This window comes from Protobothrops mucrosquamatus, unplaced genomic scaffold (genome assembly GCF_001527695.2).
Source record: "Protobothrops mucrosquamatus isolate PMUCROS unplaced genomic scaffold, P.Mucros_1.0 scaffold_299, whole genome shotgun sequence".
In the NCBI taxonomy this organism is placed as follows: domain Eukaryota; kingdom Metazoa; phylum Chordata; class Lepidosauria; order Squamata; family Viperidae; genus Protobothrops; species Protobothrops mucrosquamatus.
In genome coordinates, this window is record NW_015386375.1 from 151535 (window position 1) to 176803 (window position 25269).

General features: G+C 40.2%; 2 protein-coding genes across 2 annotated transcripts in view; both read right to left on the bottom strand.

Moving 5' to 3' along the window:
* Positions 1-7536: 7536 nt before the first annotated feature.
* ANKRD60 (ankyrin repeat domain 60) lies at positions 7537-16445 on the bottom strand. The gene is made up of 4 exons (XM_029287327.1): positions 16175-16445; positions 11502-11632; positions 9326-9491; positions 7537-7784 (listed from the first exon to the last, which is right to left on the bottom strand). The coding sequence occupies exons 1-4, from the start codon at positions 16443-16445 to the stop codon at positions 7537-7539; spliced, it is 816 nt and encodes a 271-aa protein (XP_029143160.1).
* A 3823-nt stretch (positions 16446-20268) lies between these two features.
* The window catches only part of LOC107302916 (serine/threonine-protein phosphatase 4 regulatory subunit 1), a 34712-nt gene continuing 29711 nt past the window's right edge, over positions 20269-25269 (bottom strand). The window contains exons 16-18 of the mRNA XM_015832078.1: positions 25093-25233; positions 23056-23197; positions 20269-21253 (exon numbers count right to left, since the gene is read on the bottom strand). Of these exons, the coding sequence (XP_015687564.1) occupies positions 21099-21253; positions 23056-23197; positions 25093-25233 (438 nt within the window). The 3' untranslated portion in view covers positions 20269-21098. The remainder of the gene's footprint in view (positions 21254-23055; positions 23198-25092; positions 25234-25269) is intronic.

A 25269-nucleotide genomic window follows, 5' to 3' on the forward strand; every position in this document is an offset into this window, starting at 1 on the left:
TGGGGCTGATCTCACTTCCAACAGGAAAATATTCCAGAGGGTTGGGGCCACAACTTAAAAGGCTCTTCTCCTAGACTCCATCAGCCAAAATTCTGGATCCAAAGTTGGCCTCTTTTGCTGGAGTGAGTGTGATGGGTCAATCCCATTGGGGCGAGGCGGTTCCTCTTTTTTTTCCTTATTTGCTGCCAAAACTATCTTCCGAAGGGAACAATAGGATAGCTTTGTGGGTAATGTGACTGATCGCTCAAAGAACAGTTGCTGACTTCTCCATGCTGTATTGACTTGTTTTTATCCCAAGTCTTGAGTAGGAGCTAAGGTAGTCCTAAATTGTTCTACAACACAACATGAAAGAACAATAGGCACAGGTTACTTTCCAATGATAACAGTGCTCTATTTTGATGCCATGGAGAGGTTGACTAAGCTTCAATACAATTAAACATATACCCAACATACTTCTGGTGATGTCCTGATGGATTTGGGATCATCGCTGCTATGTCAGGGATCCAGTGTGCCTTGATGATACATCTGGTAATATTATTAATGCAGCTTTTGTAGGCTGCTTAGAGTACATAGCTCTTGTAGACTGTGTCTTTGTTTGAACTGTATTTATGTATTTATTATCAAATTTAGAGTCCCCCCACACAGGGGGACTCTGAATATAGATGAGGCAAGGGGAAAAGTGGACAATGTCAAAAAAATGTCTGAAATATAGACACCTGTTTTATTCACATGTTGCTGTCTTCCACTCACCTTTTTTAGTCTTAGCAAGTTTAGTTTGAATGAAATTATTTAGAGGAAATGAGTAACAGATGAGGAGTGGCTGGAGGTGGAGCACGGATTTCATTTGTCCAGTCCCCCAGAGAATTCAAAGATCTGGTTCACACATCACACTGAACCTAGGTTTAGATACACAGTCCTTGTGTTCTCACCATGTTGAACAAACCACCGAGTGTATGACACAGTTTGGTTTCACATCATCTGCTAAAACAAGCAATAGATTCTGCAAACCATTATCGAAAGGGAGTTCAAAGGCCCTTGCCATAAAATTTGCTCTGATAATTTCAGCAGTAAAACTGAGAAGGGGGGAATAAAATACCTGTCAGTCAGTGAGACCAATCCAGGGATGATAATGTGGCATTGGGGTCAAGAACTCATCAGTTGCCTTCCAGACCTTCATTCCCTGCTCCTCCACTTCATAACAACCCACCATGAAGTGTCCACCTATAAAGGGACACTATACAATGTGTCAGTCTCAGGAGGAACCCCCCACCTCCAAAAAATCTTGAAGGCAGCTGATTAAACCAGTAGTGTCCAACCTTTTGGACACCAGAGACCGGTTCCATGGACAGAGGTTTTTCCACAGACCGGAGAGGGTGTGGTTTCGCGTGCTATCCGCATCCTGCGGATGGGGCTTTGCTTGTTTGCGCAGTCCATTTTCTAGTGTGTCACGGACCGGTGCCGGTCCATGGACTGGGGGTTGGGGACCCCTTGATTAAACAATGCCTGGTCAGGAGGTTGATGGTGGCAAAGGTCTGAGGTGGGAGAAGACCACGTTAGGTTTTCTTCCCTCTGAGTGTGTCTCAGGCTGTTAAGTGACAGAAGTTGCTGCCGTACTGACAAAGCACATAAGGTTCAAACAGTAGATGTACTTCCAACATTATGGCTGCACCACACCCCTTGTCCAAATAAAAAAGTCCAGCAATAACAATATTCTGAAGATCAGTGGCCTCTTAGAAGAACAAGGTGTTCCAATAGAATGAATGCCCAAACTTTTGACAGCTGCTTCTCAGGAGCTTAGGTAATAACAAACCTAACACGAAATAACAGCTTAAAAAGAGAATACTACTTCATAAAAAAAAAACCAGCACTTGAGAATTTAGACATAATTTGTGTTGTGACAATAAATGACAGTTACAAGTGTTACGATACAGTTTTAAGATCAGTTTGCACATTTAAAACGGTCATATGCGGGCAGAAAAGCAGTAAATATATGTTGTGAGCATGTCCCTAACTTCAGATGTTCGTATTAATTCCTTGCTTTTCCTTTTCCCTTCCTTCTTAAATATGTATTTGTCTAAGGCGGGAAGCCTGATCTTCTAAAATAAATATTTTGCTATTTTTCAGTGTTGTGTATTTTAGTGCAGCGATGATGACATCCTTCAAAATCCACATTTGAAAATAACTTCATTGGACCTAGCGGCAGTCAGAAAGCTGCATGCACCCTTGAATTCTTCAGAGGATGAACAAAACCAAAGAAAAAGTGACTGGTTTTCAAGGAATGGATTTTTTGCACTTGAAGATGTCTTTGTGAGACAAAGCAGGAGTATGCTACAGCCATTCAACTATGGCATCTAAGATGCTGAGACATCAGCCACCTGCAAGGAATTGTCCAACATATGCCCCAATGAGGCGTCCCACTTTTTGGAAAGATAAAATTCAGGACTTCTACTCATTCCTAGATAAAACTATTTTCCTTACTAAATGAAAAACCTCAGTAGAAAAAAACTAAGCTGTTGTACAAAGCCAAACTGACAATTGTAGAGTCTTTGAAGCCAACTTCTCCTTCTCAATGGCCTACTTTGTTCTCCTCAAATGTGACAAGTGAATGTTCTCCTGAAATACAGTTCTGAAAGGAGATCCAAATTCTTCACTTTGTTTTACTTACCTGCCCCCCCACCAACAGTCTAGACATTAAAAAAAAAGCGACTTCCTTTTTCCTCAATCTGTAAAATATTCAATAAGCAATAAATGTTTCGATAATAACTCCGACATCTGTCAGGAACATGTTGCAAACTACCACAATTAGAAAGCAGTATTTTTGGGTGGGTGGATGTGTCTTTTTTTTTAAGGAAGAAAACAGGCTGTACAAATCACAGAAGGCATATGGACGTTTTTTTACATTTGGGCTTACAAAATAGTATATATGTTATATGGAGATATACCTGAATATTTTATGAAGTAAGAGACAAGAGCATGGTAGCCAAAGAGGTCTTCCTTATTTCTTGCTTTGCCCTGTGATTACAACCATCATTTGGGAGCTAAAATCCAGAACACAACCTGGATTCATTTGTTTCAGTGCCATTGTCATTTCTTCAGCCAAACTTGGTTCTGCCAAATTTTGAAGGTTTTCCTGCTCTCAAGTGTATATCAAAAAAAGTTTATGGATTGATGTCCAGTCTTCGCGCGCCCTCTGGTGGACACTGATAGAATGACACTCCGATTGCTCAAGCAGGAAGAGATATTCAAAAAAGGAGATTTGTCTTCGGTTAGTGATATAGTTTAAAATTAGGAGCGGAAGGCCCCCTGATTTAGTGGTTAGCTGAAGCCATAAAGAACCAGGGTGAACAATTCAGTAATAATTCAAGACACAATATGGATGGTTTGGAATGTAATAACTTTGTTGAAACATTGCTGGCCTACCAGAGTCTGGGCAGGAGATATTTAAAGTTCCTTTATCTGCCTTTTGCTCCCTAGAAGAATAGAGATAGAGTTAATGCTTATTCAGTTACAGTTTTGTACCAAAACATTTGAAAAAGTTACCTCTCCATTTCTCTGTACTACAGGTAATCCTCGACTTACATTCATTAATTCAGTGACCGTTCAAAGGTACAACACTGAAAAAAGTGATTTATGGGCAATTTTCATACTTACAACTATTGCAGCATTCCTATGGTCATGTGATCAAAATTCAGATGCTTGGCAACTGGCATGTACTTATGACAGTTGCACTGTCCCAGGACCGTGTGATCACTATTTGTACGTTTTCCAGCTGGCTTCCTACAAGCAAAGTCAATGGGGAAGCAAGATTCGCTTAGCAACCACATGATTCACTTAACAAATGCAGTGATTTGCTTAACAACTGTGGCAAAAAGATCATAAAATGGGGCACAACGCACTAAACTTTCTTGCTTAGCAACAGAAATATTGTGCTCAGTTGTGGTTGTAAGTTGAGGACTACTTGTATTAAGAAATAGTGGTAGGGAAACAGTTTGCTTATTTATTGAATTCGTAAGGCTGCCCAACTCAAACACTGGCCAGCATATAAATAAAATAACCACACAATACAAACATTTAAATATCACAATATATAAAATGTAAAGTAAGTGTGAATTAAACAACCAAAAGGGGGCTCCACATAACTGGACCCATACACCTGGAGGCTAAGCCAGATCTTAATAACTTTCCTAAAGACAGGCAAAGTTGTCATGTATCTCCCTCGATACTGTTAATATTGGAATGGATAACAAACTATTTCAAACAAGAGAGTGTGAATTTTTACCAGAAAGTAAACTATGAAATGCTTTTGCTCAGGTGGCAAATTTGCAAACAGCTTATTTCACTTCCAACAAAGTCAAGACAAATTTACAGCATATGCACTCACTCAGAAAAATACACCCCAAGTTGCATAGGTTTAAACAAGAAAAAAGTGAAGGAAACGATTGGTCCATTAGTGGGGGAAAGTGGCAAGAGGTGACAAACAACAGGGAGAAAGCAGAACTATTTAACTCGGGTTTTGCATCTGTCTTTACACAAAGGGAAAAAACAGTCCAACCTATCAAAAATAGTGCCATAAAAAACAGAATAGAAACACAAGTTAAGATAGGCAAGAAAATGGTAAGTGAGCACCTGTCTAGCCTAGACGAGTTCAAATTATCACGACCAGATGGATTACACCCCAAGGTTCTCAAGGAACTGGCAGATGTGATATCAGAACCACTGAACTATATTTTTCAAGGATCCTGGAGCACTGGGGACTGGAAAAGAGAACTGGAAAAGAGCTGATGTAGTTCCTATCTTCAAAAAGGGGGGGGGGATGGATCCAGGAAATTACAGACCTATCAGCCTGACCTCAATACCTGGGAAGATTCTGGAAAAGATAATCAAACAACAAATCAGCGAACACCTAGACGCAAAGTCATTACCAAAAGCCAACATGGGTTTGTCAAAAACATGCCAGACAAATCTTATTGCATTCTTTGACCAAATGACAAAATTAGTGGACCAGAGGAATGCTGTGGATATAATTACTTGGACTTCAGTAAGGGATTTGATAAAGTAGATCACAACCTACTACTTGATAAGATAGAAAAATGTGGGTTAGACAGCATCACCACCAGATGGATTCGTAGCTGGCTGACCAGCCGTACTCAGCATGTGGTCCTCAATGGAACTGCATCTACATGGAGGGAAGCATGTGGTGCGGTGCCCCAGGGCTCTGTTCTAGGCCCAGTGCTCTTCAACATCTTCATCAATGATTTGGACGAGGAGATAGATGGGAAACTCATCAAATTTGCAGACGACACCAAGCTGGCAGGAATAGCCAACACTCCAGAAGACAGGCTTAAGATACAGGAGGATCTGGACAGACTTGAACATTAGGCGCTATCTAACAAAATGAAATTCAATGGTGAAAAAAATAAGGTTCTATATTTGGGCAAGAAAAACCAAATGTACAGGTATAGTATAGGTGGTATCTTGCTCAATAGTAGTAACTGTGAGAGGGATCTCGGAGTCCTAGTGGACAATCACTAAATATGAGCCAGCACTGTGCTGCAGCTGCCAAAAAAGCCAACACAGTGCTAGACTACATTAAGAGAGGGATAGAATCAAGATCACGTGAAGTGTTAATGCCACTTTACAAGGCCTTGGTAAGGCCACAGTTGGAATACTACATCCAGTTTTGGTCACCACAATGTAAAAAAGATGTTGAGACTCTAGAAAGAGTACATAGAAGAGCAACAAAAATGATTAGGGGACTGGAGGCTAAAACATATAAGGAACGGTTGTTGGAATTGGGTATGTCTACTCTAGTTTAATGAAGAGAAGGATGAGGGAGGACATGATAGCAGTGTTCCAATATCTCAGGCTGCCACAAAGAAGAGGGAGTCGAGCTATTCTCCAAAGCGCATGAAGGCAGGACAAGAAGCAACGGATGGAAACTAATCAAGGAGAGAAGCAACCTAGAACTAAGGAGAAACTTCCTGACAGAACAATTAACCATTGGAACAACCTGCCTCCAGAAGCGGTGAATGCTCCAACACTGGAAGTTTTTAAGAAGAGACTGGACAGCCATTTGTCTGAAATGGTATAGGGTTTCCTGCCTGAGCAGGGGGTTGGACTAGATGATCTCCAAGGTCCCTTCCAACTTTATTATTATTATTACTTGCAGATGGATTGATATTTCAAGTCTAACCACTTATTGTAAGTAAAACTATCTGTGGTTTTCCTCACAGGATGAAAATTCATACTCTTAGTAATGAATCCTAGTCCTAGGTCTGGTACCCTGATTTTAAAAACATAAGTTCCTGATGCAGGAAACAGAGTGACAGACATACAGTATGAAACTGAAACATTGGGAAGGAATCCTGTATTCCCACTTGCAAATCCTGACATTTGAAAATCTCCTTTCCAAATTGATTTGCAATTGCAACACAGATTGTTTGTAACAGCCGGGGTGGGGGGAGAGAACAGTGATGACAAAAAGAGTTGAAGATCTATTTTCTCAAGATAATTTTTAATTTAACTAAACATTTAGGGTGGTGTATTAAATGGTCAGACTGTTTTACTGAGTTTTCTTCAATCCAATCACCCTGTAATCTAAACAGGAACTAGATCTCTATAGGAATACCTATAGGGGTTCGAACTCGGTGATCTGAGCACAAACGTGAGTAATATTGACTCAACACACTATACACAGTTTAATACAGTCAGGTGGCTTCTAGATATAATACTGGAACTACATCGGGGAGGTAAAAGAGGTAGTATGGTATGGAGGTTAAGGGATTGAACTAGAACTGTAGGAACCTTAGTTCTAGTTCAGTGGTGGCGAATCTATGGCACACGTGCCAGAGGTGGCACGCAGAGCCCTCTCTGTGGGCATGCATGCCATTGCCGCAGCCCCGCCTCCCCCCATGGTCCCCTCCTCACCAGCAGCCCCCCCCAGAGGAGAATCCCCCCCGGGCGTGGCCCACGTGGAGCAGCGCAGCCAAGGACATGGCAGCAGGGACAAGACTCCATCGTTGCGCGCAGATGATGCTGTGGGGCACGGGCGGAGGGCGTGGCCACCATGGCGCTGTGGGGCCACCTGGGCGATCTGCGGCAGGCCGTGGAGGCAGTAGGAGGCCCTGCGGGCAGGCGAGGTGGTTTTGGGGCACTCGGTGTCTAAAAGGTTCGCCATCACTGTTCTATTTCACCTCAGTCATGGAAGCTCCCTGGATGACTTTGGGCTATTCTACCAGCCTCACCTACCCCTTAGGTGGCTGATGGTTGTTGGGATAACCGGACAGAAGCAGCAAGATTTCCCCAAAACACTGTTGCTCAGCCATGAGGAGCACATGCCTAACACTAGTAACCATGGAGGAATTTTAAGACTATCATTGCTATAACTATCTCATTTACAGCTGGGTAAGACCTTTGTAGAGAAATGAAGTTTTGTGTTTCAGTATAGTATATATTTCTCAGGAAAAGTTCAAGTGGAAAATGTTCTTAATCCCTCCACCAGTTGTGCAGTTAAATATCTGCTTTGATTTCCAGTTTCTATTTGATGTTTTGGTGTTGGCTGCTTCTACCTGTTCGCACCATCCACCTGTGCCGGAAGAGCCTCCTTTCGCTCTCTCTCTGTTTCCACAGCCGGGCCAGCTGTACAGCGTTGTGTCCTTCATTGTCCTCGTCACTGGCCCTGGCTCCATATTCAAGGAGGGTACTGATACATTCAACCTGGCCCGAAGTGACAGCAACGTGAAGGGCTGTCCTACCCAGTGGGGTTTTAAGTTTTACATCAGCACCTGGAAAGCAATAAAAGACATATCTGGGATTCAATAAGACTAGGTTTAACATTTGTTTCATATAAAAAGCAGTCAGAGACAGAGTCTCCTCCGGGGACACATTTCTTATGCCCCATCACTGGAGGCTTTTAACAGACGGGAGAGCCACTTGTCTGAAATGGTGTAGGATCTCCTTCTTGAGCCGGACTAGAAGACCTCCAAGGTGCCTTCTAACTCTGTTATTCTATGCTTTGTGTTCTACATTGAGGAAACAAAACAACCACTTCATAACACAGGAGAACAAACCCATCAGGACAAGATTCAGCAGTCCATCTGCATTTAGAAGACAAAGATCACTTTTTCAAAGACAGCAAAGTCCACATTTTGGACAGAGGACCGCTGGTTTGAAAGAGGGGTCAAAGAGGCCATCTAGGTCAAAACTGAGCAGCCTTCTCTCAACAGGGGGGAGGGATATGACATAATCTATCTCCAATCTGCAACACAATCCTTTCAACAGTTCCAAGAAGGCTCCACACCCATTTACATCTCCATGTGGCCTCAACAACTCTCTAAAAGAATGCAAACAACCAGCTATCTACAAGGAGTATAAATCTTTCCATTCCCACCATCCAGTCAGAGCTGAAGAGGCTTCTTGGATGAGAAGCGAAACGTCTTCAAAGAAAAACAAGAAAGTCCAGTTGCCTCATGAAAAAGCCTCTTTGGGATCTACCAAAGAGTTGTTCTTTCCTCTTAAGCAGAGGTTTAAGTGGCCCATTTCATCATTCCCACAAAATGGGTTTAGCTACATCAGCCTGATCCTTATCGCTCTGCGCATAGTCTGATGCCACACCCAAGATGTTGGAAGTTGGGCAGTTCTGGGCTTATGGAAGAGAGGCTGGATCAGTTACAGGCAGAACTGATTTGCCATATGGCCAGCAGATTTTGATTTGAGAAAGGCAAGTTCCAAAGCTTGTTTGGACACAGAAATTTTTGAAGATGCCAGTCTTGGAAGCCCCAAGCTTGAGAACAGAAATCAATAATAAGAAAAAACAGGCATTCTTCCCTCCGCCCAGTTTTAAATACAAGTGACCACTCTAGGCTTAAACTGTCTTAAGCCAACTTGAACTTAGCAGAAGTACTACATTACAGATACGCCTCAATTTACGATCACAATTATGCCCCAAATTTCCATTATTAAGCAAGACAGTTGTTTAGTGAGTTTTGCCTTAATTTTACGACTTTTCTTGCCGCAGTATGTTAGTAACACGGTTGTTAAGCGAATCTGGCTTCCCCATTGATTTTGCTTGTCAGAAGGTTGCAAAAGGTAATCACATGACCCTGGGACACCACAGTCGTCGTAAATATGAGCCAGTATGCTGTTTTGATCCCACGGCCATGGGGATGCTGCAATGGTCATAAGTGTGAAAAATGGTCATACTTTTCTTTGTTCATTGCTGCTGTAACTTTGGTCACTAAATAAATGATTGCAATTTGAGGACTACCTGTGTGGAAAAAATCAGCATAGACTATTACGGGAGTCCTTTCAGAACTTAGTACACTACCATGTTGGAGCAAAAATTCCATGGCCCTCGTGTGGCCTCTGTGAGCAGTCATAAATAAAGCCACAAATGCTCGATGCGCTAACCAGTCATTCCTTGTTTCTTCCGTCATCAGCTTCGAATTTGCGGTGCTGAACGAGGCGCTCTGTGTAACTCCTACGGTTTGCAACTGGCAACAAAGACGCAAATGTTAATGGCTCAGTATTGAGAAGCTGGAAAAGGAAACACAATACATGCTGTATATGCGGTTCTCGACTTACAACCCTTCATTTAATGACTGTTCAAAGTTATGCCGTTCTCAGAAAAAAATGATTTACAGCCTTTACTCACAACTATCCCCAATAGTGACGTGACCAGTTTGGGCAGTTGTCTTCCATTTGTAATCAGTTGCAGCCCTCTGTGGTCACATGCTTGTGATTTGTAATCTTTTCTTTTTTTTTACAAAATTTTATTTATAATACAATTAAAAAAACATTGGATATAACGTGACATTCCAGTATATACATTCTTATCAAATTATTCCACATTTTACAATTGGTTCTTCATCTCTAAATATACATCTAAGTTTTATATACAGTACTTATTCTAAAATAACATATATTTCTATCTTAACGCTAGTCTTTAATCCCAACCGTCCTCCTCAAATCTCTCCAGCAGTAAAATTTATCCCAGGTTTCGAAGTAAACTGATCCACATTTGTCTTTCAAAATGATTGTAAGCCTGTCCATTTCCGCACATGCTATTTTATATAGTGACTCTTCCTCTGTGGGGATTTCTTTGCTCTTCCATTTGTAACTTTTCTTGCTGATTTTCCGGCAAAGAAATGCCCATTGGGGAAGCTGGATTTGCTTAACAATCCTGTGATTTGTTTAATGACCGGAAAAAAATAGCAATTCTAGTCCAGAGCTACCTATAAATGAGTTCCATGTTATCTTCTCTGTCCATTTGCTGTTGTGAGGTTTTTCTGTGATCTTCTATTTAAGTACAGGTAGTCCTCAACTTATGACCACAATTGAGCCCAAAATTTATGTTGCTAAGCGAGATGGTTGTTAAGTGAACTTTCCCCATTTTATGACCTTTCTTTAGGAGATGACCAGGCTGAGCCCGAGGGAGGGGTCAAACGCATCATCAGTCATGAGTCTCTGCAGGCCCATAAGATATTTTAATCCAGCCTACCTTGAATTCCTTCTACTCTTATCTACCACTAAATTCCCTTGACAGCTTGCAATAAATCTTTATATTCAGTTGAACTGCCTGGATCTCCTGATTTCCTTGGCACTTGGCACTTGGCACAGTTCTTAAGTGAATTACTGCAGTTGTTAAGTTAGTAACATAGTTGTTAAGTGAATCTGGCTCTCCCATTGACTTTGCTTGTCAGATGGTTATGAAAGGTGATCACAATGAACCCTGGACATTGTGTCAGTCATAAATATGAGTCAGTTGCCAAGCATCTGAATTTTGATCATGTGGCCATGGGGGAATGCTGCAATGGTCATAAGTGTAAAAAATGGCCGTAAGTCACTCTTTTCATTGCCGTTATAACTTTGGACAGTCACTAAATGAACTGTTGCAAGTCAAGGACTACCTGTACTCACCGTATCTAATCCTGATTTATTTTCTGAGGTAATCAAATTCAGATTTTATTTTGTTTTCATGCCTTTTGTTTCTATTTGTAGGGGTCTCAAAATCTTGAAGTAGCCAGGGATATCTAAATCTCTAAGAGGGACTGGTTGGCTAAGATTCCTTTTAACACCTCAGTTTTGAATTTTGATATATTTAAACCGAGTCTATTAGGTAAGTGTGAGGGTTCAGAATGACAATTTACCAAGATTTCTGAATGCAAATTATTGGGCTATTGTTTACTTCTTGACTGTTTGTCTGACGTTAATCGATGTTCATCTGGGTGTTGATTGCTGGTGGCGAGGTGTTTTGGTCTTTTTGGTCTTTTTTGGCTTGTTGTCTCTTTTGAATGGCATGTGGATGTTGCTTATGTCTATGTGTTTGCTGATGGCCAATTTGTCAGTGTGCCAGGCTTCCAGCAATTATCTGTTTTTTTTGTACTATGCCCAAATTACTATTAAAACATTCCTTGATTCAACGGAAGCCTTTCAAAAAAAAAAACCCCTCACTGTAGTTTCTATAGAACAGTACCAGGTGATTGTAAAGCTTTCAAACTAACCTTCTTGATCTTTCCACTTGCAGCTGCAGCCACCAATTGTCCCCAAGAATCTTCTGGCCAAACTCTCATAGTGAGAGTTGCTCCAGGGACGATTTCATGTTTCCTCAAAGTAGATTCATCATCAAGATCTGCTGTAGAAGCAAACTGAAAACAGTAGGCTTGGAGAAAGAGGATGTTCTGGATAGAAAGAAGACCATGAGATCTTTTCTTGGACATTTGCAAGATCAGTCTGATTTCAAAACCAATTATTTTTAACCTTGGAATTCTTGAGGAGGTCTGACTCAACAGTGCCCCTTGCCTGAAGAAGTAATTTTCTGCAAGGTATTAATGCTTGCATAAAGTATCAACCAGTTACATCAAATTCAGCCAAAACCAGAATTTTTAGGTACAGAGATTCAGAACTGATTTCCTGTCATTTGTGTGGTTAAAAAAAACTAAAAGAGTCTCTGTGGATTTTACTCCACTAGTTGTTACTAATTCTAGGAGGTGGTGCTCATCTCCGTTTCAAGGCCATTGAGCTAGCACTGTCCAAAGATATTTCCGCAGTCACATGGCCAGCATGATGTCAGGGAGTGATGTTACCTTCCGACCAAAGTGGTACCTATTTATCTACTTGCATTTGCATGTTTTCGAATTGCTATGTTGGCAGGACTTGGAGCAAGGACGGGAGCTCCTCCATGATGTGGTGCTCAGGTCTTGAACCTGGACGGCCAGCTTTCCAGCCAATGAGCCCAGCGTCTTAACTACTGAGTACTACACCACCCTCTCACTTACGTGGAGTATGGCTAAGATGGGGGGGTCAAACTGCCGGCCTGCGGACCGGACGCATCACGTGGAAGCCGCGCCCACCCCATTGCCAACAATGGCAAAACCAGCCCGTTACGTTGCGCGATGTCACATGATGTTGCGAGTTTGACATGCCTGGGCTAAGACAACATTCAGTTCCAAATCTGGACTTCCATGTCAGAGGATTCAGAATCCAGCAAAGCAAATGAGAAGGAAACAAAGAACTAGATGCATAATCAGTAAACTTGAGAAGTGTTTAGGAGGAAGGCGGTTTTGTAATAGAGCCTAGATCCATAAACAAAGAACGTCCTAGCCCAAAGGTCAGGATAAACAGAAAGTGGTGAGGTGGTCAGAATAGTCATGTCTGTCCCTCTCCCCATCTGACAGTAATTCATTTAGCTTTATAGATAAATAAAATTGAAAGTAATGGAATTGACAGGAAATTACAACCTATCAAAGGAGAGGTAAAGAGTGTTAACACATAACAACGACTGGCTTGCTTGCCAGAAGTCATGTTTATGCTCTTGGTACAAGTCCTGAATTTTAGAAAATAGTTAATCTTAAGCACCTGAAAGAAATTAATAGAAGCAGAAGCCAGCTGTCAGGGTGGTGTTTTTCCATGTATTAGGGGAAACAGAAAATCTTAAGGAGGACGACACTGTTCTAAAGTAAGAGCAATTCTTCAAATATTATTTTACAGAGGAGATATCTTGATGAAGCCGGGGAGCTTAATTTTACCTTTACACAGCTGGGTTTGCAATAGGCAAACAGACTGTAGACAAATTGCTAATCCGGTGCAAAAGTTGTACGCATTATGCATTTCCAAGGTGGCCTGTACACAATGCTGGAAGAAGCTCTGATGTTCATCCAGACTGTGAGGTTCAGAAATCAGGATTATGTAGAAAACTGAGCACTGGGCAAGCCAAGGAAACATAGTTTGAAATATTGCCTGTGCCACATAGAGCAGGGGTTTCCAACCCCCAGTCCATAGACCAGTACTGGGCCGCAGCATGCCAGCAACTGGTCCGCACAAACAAGCAAAGCCCCATCTGTGGGATGCAGGCAGCACACAAAAACACGCACCCTCTAGTCCAGACATGTCAAACACAAGGCCCGGGGGCTGGATGTGGCCCACGAAGTGATTTCATGTGGCCCGCGAAGCCATCCTGGAAACAGCGAGGGAACGGCTCCCACTGCCTTGGCCCTGGCCCAGGCCGGCCGGGAGCCAATGTACAATTTTGTGGTGGCCATCTATGCTGAAATGCATTCAGTCTTAGCTCCACAAGGCCATCTGGAAACAACGAGGAACCAGCACCTGCTGTGTCGGCGCCGCCCGCTGGGTGCATGCTGGGGAGGTGTCACCCTTTGTGAGGAATGAATAAATGCACCAAGGCCTGGAAGTGGCCAGCAAATGGCCCTCGCCTACTTCATATATCCGGCTTGATGGGCTCCGGCGAAGGAGTTTCAGCAGGCAGTGAGGCTCCTCCAGTGGACCATGCCTTGGCACTTGCCCCGGTCCCACCCCCTTCTGCCAGAGACCCTCAGATCTGTCCCGCTCTTGCCCAGGCACCCTTGACGCAAACGATGTAGAGCTGGCCATGCCCATCCAATAGGCCACACCCACTCTGTCCACACCCACCCAGTAGGCCACACCCACCCGGCCCGAGGGCAACTGCAATGCTGACGTGGCCCTCAATGAAATTGAGTTTGACACCCCTGCTCTAGTCCATGGAAAAATCTCTCTCCATGGAACCGGTCCCTGGTGCCCAAAAGGTTGGGGACCTCTGCCATAGAGGACAAATTGGCCAAGCAGATTTGAGGAAATACAGTGCATAAATAGAAAAGTGATTTAGGGAGCATTCATTAAACATTGTGTGGAGGCATCAGGACAAACCTGTATAAAAGGGTTCTGATGCCACTTGAAACAGAAACAGAGCCATTTTGCTGTTTAATGTCAAGAAAAAGATGGGAGCATTTATTGTAGAATCATGAGAGGATGTGGTCAGGAAGTTATCCTTAGACAAGAATGCCCACCTATTGTCTTCCAAGAGCGGCTGAATAATTCATGTTGACTGCAGCTTTAGTAGCTTTAGCAAATTCTGCAGTCATACTTTGTCCATAGGAGACCTTAGATCAGGAGTCTTCAAACTTGGCCCTTTTATGACTTGTGGACTTCAACTCCCAGAATTCCTCAGCCAGCGTGCCTAGCTGAGGAATTCTGGGAGTTGAAGTTCACAAGTCATAAAAGGGCCAGGTTTGAAGACCCCTGCCTTAGATTATGTGAATAAATACGTTCTGAAACACAACAGGTAAAACAATAGGTCACAACACTGTTGAATACACCAAGGTGTACAATTTATATAGAAGTGTATAAATTGTATGCTTATACAATTGTGTATAAAGTGTATGCTTATTTTTCTAAGGACGTTTTAACACAAGTCATTTTTGATCAAGAATAAACAACAGAATAAAAAGAATGTTGAAAAGGAAATTGAAATGACAGTAACAGAAACTTCACCGGAATTCAAAACAAAGGTAAAATCAAGACCAATATAGTGGATGAGCAATTTCAGTCAAAGCATTAGAGAAGGGGGGGAAAAAAGCTTCCATCAGAAAATTGAAGTCTTATCCAAATAAGAAAAAGTGTACTTATTCTTACTGAAAAAAGCCCAAGGATTTAAGAAGGACTTAAGGCTGACAATAAAACATTGCTTTGAAATAGACTAAACCCAAGGAGTGCAATTAGACACAAAACAGTATAAGAAATTACATGAGGAGGGGTAAAGGAAATTTGCCGTTGCCTTTTAAACAAGTTGTAGCACATTTTAAAATAAATATTGTTTCATCTGTGCAGGGTTTTTTCCCTCCACTACTTGTAGTCCACCCAAAAGATGGTTGGACACTAAAAAAGTTAGGAGCACCGCTGATAAGGGAATGAATACATTCTCCCTTGAAGCTTCTCACCCTTGAACATGTTTTTATTTTGCATTCAAAAATACTATTTGATGAAATAGACCAGGTTGTCAAACTGCCGGCCCGCGGACCGGACGCGTCATGCGGAAGCCGCGCCCACCCCATTACCGGTAATGGCAAACCGTCCCGATACATTGCACGATGTCACGTGACGTCACAAGTTTGACATGTCTGAAATAGACCATCTTAGAGAAGTTGGTTACATTTTGGAGCAGGATCTGATTGAAAACAAGACTGACCCCTGATTTGTTTTGGGATGTTTAGGTATTTTAATGCAAAGGACACTTTAAAAAAATGGCACTATTTGTTTTGCATTATTTTATCCACATTTCTCATGCTAGTGCATATTGACATGGCAATCCTGTAAGATGGACTGGACTCAAAAGAGAGTAACTGGCCTTAAGTTTACTCAATGAAATACCTTATCGAGCCTTGTACTGCTAGTTTTTAGTCTTTAGACCTCCTGGGTAGGTCTAAAATAGTACATGCCAATATTGTTTTAAAAATACAATTACTGTACTATGAGCTGCAGAGTCCTTGGTGCTCTCTGAGCTTGGTTGTTTGCCTGCAAACATTTAATTACCCAACTAGGTAATGAGCTGCCTTGAATGATTAACTGATTAACTAGAAGATACACATTTCTGTCTAAATAAAATGACCTGATTGACTTGACACTGAAGCTACATTTCATTAGCACAGAACTTGGACTACCTATGTACAAGTTTTTTATTTAAGCATATCCAAGCCTGTGCTGTAATATAGCTACATATTATATTTTTATCATTTATGCTGGATACCGTTTTGACTAATAACCCTTGAAACCATCCATATTCAGAAAAAAATTTCCTAGCTCAGTCAGTAAGACATTACATGGAGGACTATGATATTATGGTTAAGCGGAAAAGAGGATTCACCTTCATCCAGGTACTGAATTCGCTGGAAATTCACTGGGATGCCAACAAAAAGCTCGAGTCGACTCTTCAGTTTACCGATACTTAAGTCGCGATGGCATTCAGGTAATGAAAATAATTCTTCAGTTTCAACTATTTGTAACTTGATATTGAAAAGCCGTGACTGTGGAGATGAAAGCTCTCCTAAACGCAACTGCCGGTGCCATAAGGTACGTGAACTTGTTCCTGTTCTGGTTTGGGGATTTGTGCCAAGTGACTTTCTTCTGCTTTGCATTCTATGAACAAGGTTGTGTATTAGATTCTTTCCACCTGAACTCCCAAGACCAATGATGTCATGACAGAAGAACAATGCCTGCCGGCCAAGTCACTGGGACATAGCCAATGTGATGTCATGAGGCAGCTAGGACACCTATCTGGAAACTGCCAGCTGAGGGATAAAAAATTCTTACAGCAAGCATAGGTAAAGCAAATATACGATTCAAAACCCCAATAAGCTGATAAGAGTCCCCAAAGAATCAAGCTCAAGTCAGCTTTCCTCACTAATGCAACACCCTGTAGTAATTAGCCAGTTTGGTCTAGTCACGCAAGGGTAGGCAACCTTGGCTCTTTTATGACTCGTGGACTTCAACTCCCAGAATTCCTGAGCCAGCATGGCTCACCATGGAAACCTCTCCCTTTCCCCTCAGCATGGCTGGCTCAGGAATTCTGGGAGTTGAAGTCCACGAGTCATAAAAGAGCCAAGGTTGCCTACCCCTGGTAGTGGTTAAAAGATGAGTTCTAGTCCCATCTTAGCTGTGAAAGCCAGCTGGGTGATCTTGGGTCAGTCCCTCTTTGTCAGCCCAACCCACCTCACAGGATTATTGTTGTGGGGAAAATAGGAAGAGGAAGGAGCATTAGATACGTTCACCATGTTGAACTGTTTATAAAATAGTAATAAATGTGGGAAAATAAATAAATAAATGAAATGCTGATTAATGCTGCGATGTTTACCAAATGATTTTCAAAAACAATATGCAGCAATAGAGTGTACGTTCAACAAATAAGAGTTTGATAAAACAGTGGTGGGATTTATTGATATAAATAAGAATAGAAAGTTACATAGGTTCTTACAAAATCAGTGGCACATTCAGACTTTATCCAACTATTTGGATTCTAACCGCCATTCTTGACAGGTTTAACTACTACAGCAGAATTGCAACTAAGAGTTGTAACTGTGTTGCAACAGATAACTCCAGGTTTGATTTCAAAATGAAATCCATGCAGCTTCTGTAAGAAGAGGTGACTATTTATCAGCTTCAACTCATTGTGAGGTTTAATTACATTTATGTTATTTGAAAAAGAGCATGTGACTATCCTCGAGTGCCCATTGTTTTTTTTTAACCTACAGAGTAAACTGTAAGGTTCCATCACCCTATCATGCAGTTTTATTATAGGTAAACAGTTTTAAGACTAACGTACTGCACAGATCTCAGTGCTAATTTATAAGTGGATCTAATAGCCATTGTGAAATGAATGGTGATGGTACAGTTCTTTGTAACTTAAACCCAAAGCTAATAAACTGAATGCAAAAATATATCGGCAACCAAAGCAAGCTGAACTGTCCAGAATTTTCCTTCCCCTAAATGCATACAACTATGGAATAGAGTTTGAAAACATTCTACAAAATTTTTAACCAAAAGAAAATTGTTTAAATTTTTTTTTTAAAAAAACCCCTCAGATCTAGGAAACGGTGTTAATTATTAATGAAAAGTTTGATTTGTCATTTCAGTAAAAAAATTCAGCTATTTACTCATGCATAAATAATGCTATTTAAACAGTATTTTCATGAAAACTACATCAACTTCCTCCACACAGGTTTTTCATATTTAGTTGGATGGTGTAGGAAATAATTCTAATCTAAAATTAACATGGCCATCAAACAACCGTTTTAATGTCTAAACAGCAGGCTATGTACAGTTCTTTTCAGACATTTCTACATGCATTCAAAAATTTGGTGATGAAAAAAAATGAACTTTTTACAGAAGCAAAAATTGAACAATTTTAGAAAAATCTTAACTATTAAAATATTTGTAGGATACTAGCATTAGAAAAAGTGAAACTACAAAAGAACTGTCACTGCAGAGTAACTGCAGACGTAAAAAAATCATTTGCATTGAAGAGGCATTTTGTTTAAAACTTACTCAAACACTTAAATATAGAATCAGCTTGCAGAATTTAGTTTACACATTTTTATGCTGAAATACCAAAGACATAGTTTTAGATGTTCAAAAAACATTTTAGAAACTTGCAAAGTAAATAAGATTATAAAATCTAAAAACTGTTTTGCAACCTGGAACACAATCTCTCATAGCATTGTGTCCAAAATGTATTAAACAAGTCTAATAAATTAAATCATTTTTTTTTTTAAAAAAAAGACATAAACGGACAATTCACAGGACAACTACTTATTACAACGAGGACATTTTAAGATATTAGCTAAATAACCCGGCTTGCAACAAAGCATATTTTACAGATTTTTTGAAGAGATTCCACTATGTTTATCCCAAAATTAAAAATTTTCTTATAGATTTTTGGAATTAAAACCTTATGTCTATATTAATACACAATTTAACAAAATCTTAAGAATATTATTCCATTAATAAAAATCATTAACTCAAGCAATGATCATTTATTTCTGTGAATGATTCCTAGGAGGTGCCTATGTCATATACATTTTTGTTCTGCGAAACAAATCATGCTGTAAGAGGGGTTTTTTGGGGGGGAGGTAGTTCTCACAATAGTACATATAGTAAATTCTTTGTATAAGTTAAATGTTCATGTTTATCCAGAGCTAGGGGACTCGCAGTATAATCTTTAAACTGGGAAGGTTATGTCCAGCAGCTCTCACTAGACCAGTGTTTTTCAACCTTGGTAACTTTAAATATGTGAACTTCAACTCCCAGAATTCCCCAGCCAGCAAGTCCACATATTAATTCTTTTTATACAAAGTTTCTCCTGTCTATCCTCTGTAGAATCTAAACCAGTGGTTCTCAACCTGTGGGTCGGGACCTCATTTGGGGTCGATCGACCATTTCATGGGGGTCGCCAAGCAAGGCTGTCCGCCATTTTTTTGTCCGCCATTTTTCCCCCTTTTCCGGTGGGTGCTTTACCTCCCTTGGGCTGGGCCAGCTGGTGGTTGGCCTGCTCCGTCTCTGCCACTTGCCAGCTACGCCTCGGCCGGCGCAGGGGGCGGAACCACGCATGCGCGACGCTCCCGGGCAGGGAAAGTCCTCGACTTACGACCGGTTGGGTAGTCCTCGACTTACGACCGGTTTAGTCCTCGACTTACGACCGGTTGGGGTCGCGGCATTAAAAAGGTTGAGAACCACTGATCTAAACATTGCCAAGGTTAAGAAACACTTCATAGACTGAGTTTGTTTTTCCAAATCTCTTGCATGTATTACTGTATTTTAACAATGTAAAATCAAGATAAACATTGATCTACCTCTTTCCCTTCCCTTTATTTTTCTATTTATATTTCTTTTCATTTTTATCTTGTCCAAAGCAGTTAGAAAAACTATTTTTTTGTTCTATTTGTAGCTTCAGCAAGACATTGAAAGATCAGGGATCACGGTTGGTCTAAGCCAGGGGTAGGCAACCTTGGCTCTTTTATGACTCGTGGACTTCAACTCCCAGAATTCCTGAGCCAGCCATGCTGGGAGTTGAAGTCCATGAGTCATAAAAGAGCCAAGATTGCCTACCCCTGGAGTAGTATGACTCCATATGCACACTGGGAGATCAGGGTGTTTGCCCTGGAAGTGGAGATCCTCCACGCTAAGTGGGAAGCTTTTTCAGAAGGTCTCCCAATCTTCATAAATAGCTGATCATAGAATATGCAATGAAAGGAGCTCTGCAAAATCCAAGGGTTATATACATCGCTAGATAAAATATTTCATTGTGACTTTTCTGTCCATCTTGAAAAAAAGAATATCCCCAGTATAGACAGTCAGTTCTTGGGACTTCAAACTTATGCTAACTCATATCTCTAGCTTCTTTCTCCTAAGGGAAAATTCTAATTTCTTTCTCCCCAGCAAATGTTGAGAAACTCCCCCAAACACGTCAGCCCTAGTCCTGCAGTGAAATCTAACAGTTTATAGGCCCAAGCATCCGTCTCCTATGAAATATACCCTAGAAAATATGTAAGAATTCCTTCAGATGTAACTGTTTGAAAACAGCAGTGTTCATCAGAAGACATACTAGCACCAATCAAAGATAGAGGTGAATAGGAAGGACAAAGAATAGTTCATTTAATTTCCCACACTCTTTTAACATTCATGAAACTGTCTGCCATCGCCTTAAAGAGACCAACATTAATCTGTACTTCACCTTTTTTCAAATTACAGATTTGTTTTCTGAACTCTTTATCGACGAGTACATTTTCATGCTTTAAATAATGTAATACAATAAAATGGGGATGCCAGTGGTTCAATTAATAACAAAATAAGCAAGAGGCCCACATATTTTAGGTTCACCAACAATGCTCTTAATTTTAGTCAAACCAAGCATTGTCTTGGTTTGTCACTGTAACTTGAATCAGTGTGTTTCGAAAGGCATGTTCTTAGTTTGTTTAAGCTGCAAATATGCACGTTCACATAACCACATGAACATATAGCTGGATGTTTTATAGAGATAAGCATTACTCCTCATATTCATGAAAAAACATAATTATATATAAAAAAAACAGTAAACAAGTATTCCATATCAAGGTGGTATGTACATAAAAGGACAAACGCGTTTCTCACTTTAATAACAGAATTAAGAACGTGGCCTTTTCTTGTGAATTGCATTATTTCCTTGACAAGAGTCCTCTTCCACCAGGTGAGTTAGTAGTCACAGCAGGAACTTGTTAGCTGAATAATAATTTCATAGACTAGATGCACAAAAAATGCTAGTTTTGTTTTTCAAGTAACGTGATGTGCATGTTACTGAGTTTTGGTTTGATGGTGGCAAAAAACGAAACGTCTTGATCCCTGTCTGCTTGGAGAACCAAAACAGCCTCTTCGACCGCATCCAGATGAGGATTCCCGACACTTCTAAAGTATGCTAAGAAATTAGTACGAGAATATTATTCAGTATCAAAGCATTTATTTATCTACTTTTAAACATTCAGTGGGGGTTTCAAGGTGTTAGGACCATGTAAAAACCAACAATAAAATGCAAAGTGAGCAAACAAAAGGAATGGGAAATGAAAATACTACTCAAAAGTCTTTACAGCGCAAGGAAAAGCACAGAAATGTTCAGAGCCCAACAAAATAAGTTTGTTATTGTACTATGTTGTAAAAAGGAGTCCCTGCAGATTTTATTCCACTAGTTCAGGGGTAGGCAACCTTGGCTCTTTTATGACTCGTGGACTTCAACTCCCAGAATTCCTAAGCCAGCCATGCTGAGGGGAAAGGGAAAGGTTTCCAAGCTGAGCCATGCTGGCTCAGGAATTCTGGGAGTTGAAGTCCACGAGTCATAAAAGAGCCAAGGTTGCCTACCCCTGGTCTAACCCAACAATGTAGTTAGGATACTTCATCTGTGATGGTCATTCATGGGAACCAAGTCAATTTCTTGATTTTAGATTAAAAATTGTCCGGATTGATTCAGACTATTTTTATTATTTTCAACATCTGGAGACTATAAATATGGCTATGGCTGGTATATTAATAAATTTAAGTCTTCTGGGTGTACTGTTCCACACCAATGCCTTAATAGAAATCTTATCAGAAATAACACTTCTGAGGCTTTGCCCCAGACAAAGAGAGACCATGGGCAGGCAAGGCTCTAGGCCAGGGGTAGGCAACCTCGGCTCTTTTATGACTCGTGGACTTCAACTCCCAGAATTCCTGAGTCAGCTATGCTGGCTCAGGAATTCTGGGAGTTGAAGTCCACGAGTCATAAAAGAGCCAAGGTGGCCTACCTCTGCACTAGTTGTTGCTAATTATAGGGGCTGGTGCTCATCTCTGTTTCAAGGTCATTGAGCCAGAGCTGTCCGAAGACATTTCCGTTGTCACAGAGCGCTGTTACCTTCCCATCAAAGTGATACCATTTTATCTACTTGCCTTTTCATGCTATGGAACTGCTAGGTTGGCATGAGCTATGCTGCAAGAAAGGGCCAAATGGAGTCATTTAGGGATACAATTCCTTAACAATTTTATTCTGCCACATTTTAGGCACTCAGCTTTAAATATATCAGAGGGGTCAGGATACCAATAAACAAATCTGCAACTTACACAGATTCAACAAATCAATGATAGAATACACACTTGCAATCAGAAGATCCCAGATACAATGATGATTTCTGATAACTTCTTGGGGTTTTTTTTTTTGTTTTTCTGTTTGCTGAGATTGTGGGGAGGCAGCGTTATTATAGGGGAAATTATCTTTGTGTGGGATGTTTTGCTTATTGTAAAGATCTTAAGAGTCTTTAATTTTTTTTAATTTTTTATTTATTTAATTTCTACACTGCCCGTGTCACCAAAGTGACTCTTATGCATAATGCATAAACAAAAAATAAAAACTGGAGGCAAAGCTAGAAAAATTCTTCTCTGAAATTCCAAAAAGTCATTCTTAATCAGGATCAACAATACTGGGTTAGATGAACCAAATTCTAATTCAGATTAAGGGAGCTCATCTTGGCAAGTGAGTCTAACCAGCTCATGTAACCATCAATTTCTGGTAGAAGGAGAGCACAAGGCAGCAATGTTATGCCATCTGCAACTCATGGTAATCCTTTTGTTCTTAAGTTTTGCATTATCTCTATAATTTTAAAGAGAACCTCCTAGTGCATATTAGCACTATTACATAATGATAAAAGTCAACTACATTTGAAATCTGTTTGCCTGTGAAAGGACTAAACATACCTTTCTCCAATAATGTCTGCCTCAATGCTTTGGCAAGCAAAACCCGCACATTTGGCACAGGATCCGAAGCCAAGCTTAGAAGGCTGGGCAACAGGTGTTCAACAAACTGGTCCACAGGCAGGCATTCTTCTTCAACTACTGCCTTTAATCAGAAAATAGGGGAAAGCACTATTTAGAGGGGATCAAGATATGGATTACTGCAATTTTATATGAATTTTGCTAAAGTCTATAGTTGCAAATAAATGCATTTCTACAATTAACTAAAAGATAATAATCATTCTTATGAGATACTGCCTTTAATGAGAATAAAATATATCGTATTTTAATCTCTGACCAATCTAACATTCATAGATACAACAATTGTGATATGATATGTACTTACATGTATATGTCTGTGTCTATTCAGATTTAGCATGTCAGACAGATTATAGACATGGGTAAATACGGTACATGGATTTTACATGGGATTTGAACAATGGCTATTTGTTAAGATATGTTAACAGGTCTTTTTTAGATATGCTAAAGATGCAAACCAGCAAGATACTCTGCTCAGCAGTTACATCCAAAATAGCTAATTTCTTGCTGATCTTTGCAGAGAACTTTTGTTGAGCTATGCACTCTAATGTGTGCACATTGCAAGTCAAATTGTCTTGCATCCTCAAACTTCTAAAAATAGCCTAAAAAGCAGAACACAGTCCATTCCATGGAGAGATGGTACAACACAGAGGTTGTACTGAATGTTCAATAACAATATTGCACAGGAAAAATGGAAGAAATTGATTATAAGTATAATGCTTAATAGTACAATTACGTAAAAAAAATAATTAGATATATAACAATGAACCAAAGACTTCTTTAACTTTGTTCAGCATTATTCAAGGTATAAAAAGATAGCATACATCACACGAGAGACCGTTAGCTTTTATCTGCTTGATACTCAGAAGGAATTTTTATCTTTTCTGCAAACAGTTTTGATATTCACACAACCTTATATCAAATCCAGTTCACATGATATAAACGCAAGAGAGCTTAGGTTGAGAAACTGTAAGCATAGGCTCTTTGGTTTTATTTAAATAGTTATGTGGCATTTTGTTTAATGAAATAAAGACCGAACTTCAGTGCATCATCATTTATACAATAGCAGTTATGAGAAGCTGTTCTGACTCCTGCAGCATTCACAAAGCCCACAGAAGCTATGAAATGAAGAATTAATCAGGCTACTAGCTGACAATTACCCTTATAAAACCAGAAAATAAATTACTTAGTACCGCATGAATTTCCTTCAATCCTTAGCAAAATTTCATCTAGAAATTTTAAAAAATATTTTTTCTTTAAAAAAAAATAAAGGTGGTTGCCATTGGTAAGCAATGCAGGCATGTCATCATGTTTTAGGATCACATTGTTTAGTAACATAAATTCCCATCATAAGTCGAGGAATATATATAGGTATAAAATAATCTTCCTCAAATAAGCTACTGAGAAGAACATTATAGAAGAAAAATCACTTGCTTTATTATGTGTGTCCCTGTTTATATTCATATGCTGAAAATAACCTCAGAAGTATATGAAAATGATTTTTTTTTCCTTCCTTTCAATGGTGCCCAGTTCTTAGAATCTGCCTGGGCAACGCCCTGAATTTTTGTTGGCAAGTTTTTTCAGAAGTAATTTGCCACTGTTTTCTTCAAGGCTCTCTCATCTTGGTTATATACCTGAGCCTAGATAACCAGAAAAAGTTTTCTTGAGATACCTTTCATATTTTAAAGCAGGGGTAGTCAACCTTGGCTCTTTTATGACTCGTGGACTTCAACTCCCAGAATTCCTGAGCCAGCATGGCTGGCTCAGGAATTCTGGGAGTTGAAGTCCACGAGTCATAAAAGAGCCAAGGTTGACTACCCCTGTTTTAAAGTTATAAGTCCTCAAATTTCAAGTCAAATTTCTCATGCAGGGGACTTAGGTATGATTAGCTTTAATATCAAAATTGCATCAGACAGTTCTGTTCTTTGCTCACATCGCAGACGCCGAAAGAAGCAGACTCACCTGGCAGATGAAAGCAAATGCTTGTCGACCAACCCACTTGGAACAATGGCGGAATCTCATAATCAGCTCATTAATGAAATTTAATCCCAGAGAGGTTGCATTGTATGCATAGAACTTCTGCAGTATTGCTACAGTCTGCAAAAATATCAAACAATCAAGCAGAAGCAGTGACAGCAA

Coding starts and splice junctions, on each gene's coding strand:
- ANKRD60 (XM_029287327.1), bottom strand. CDS start 16,445: ATGCAAAGCAGAAGAAAGTCACTTGGCACAAATCCCCAAACCAGAACA. Junction 9,492..11,501: donor CAAGTGGAAAGATCAAGAAG/GTTAGTTTGAAA, acceptor CTTTGTTGCCAG/TTGCAAACCGTAGGAGTTAC. Junction 7,785..9,325: donor GGAATTTTTGCTCCAACATG/GTAGTGTACTAA, acceptor ATTGCTTTCCAG/GTGCTGATGTAAAACTTAAA.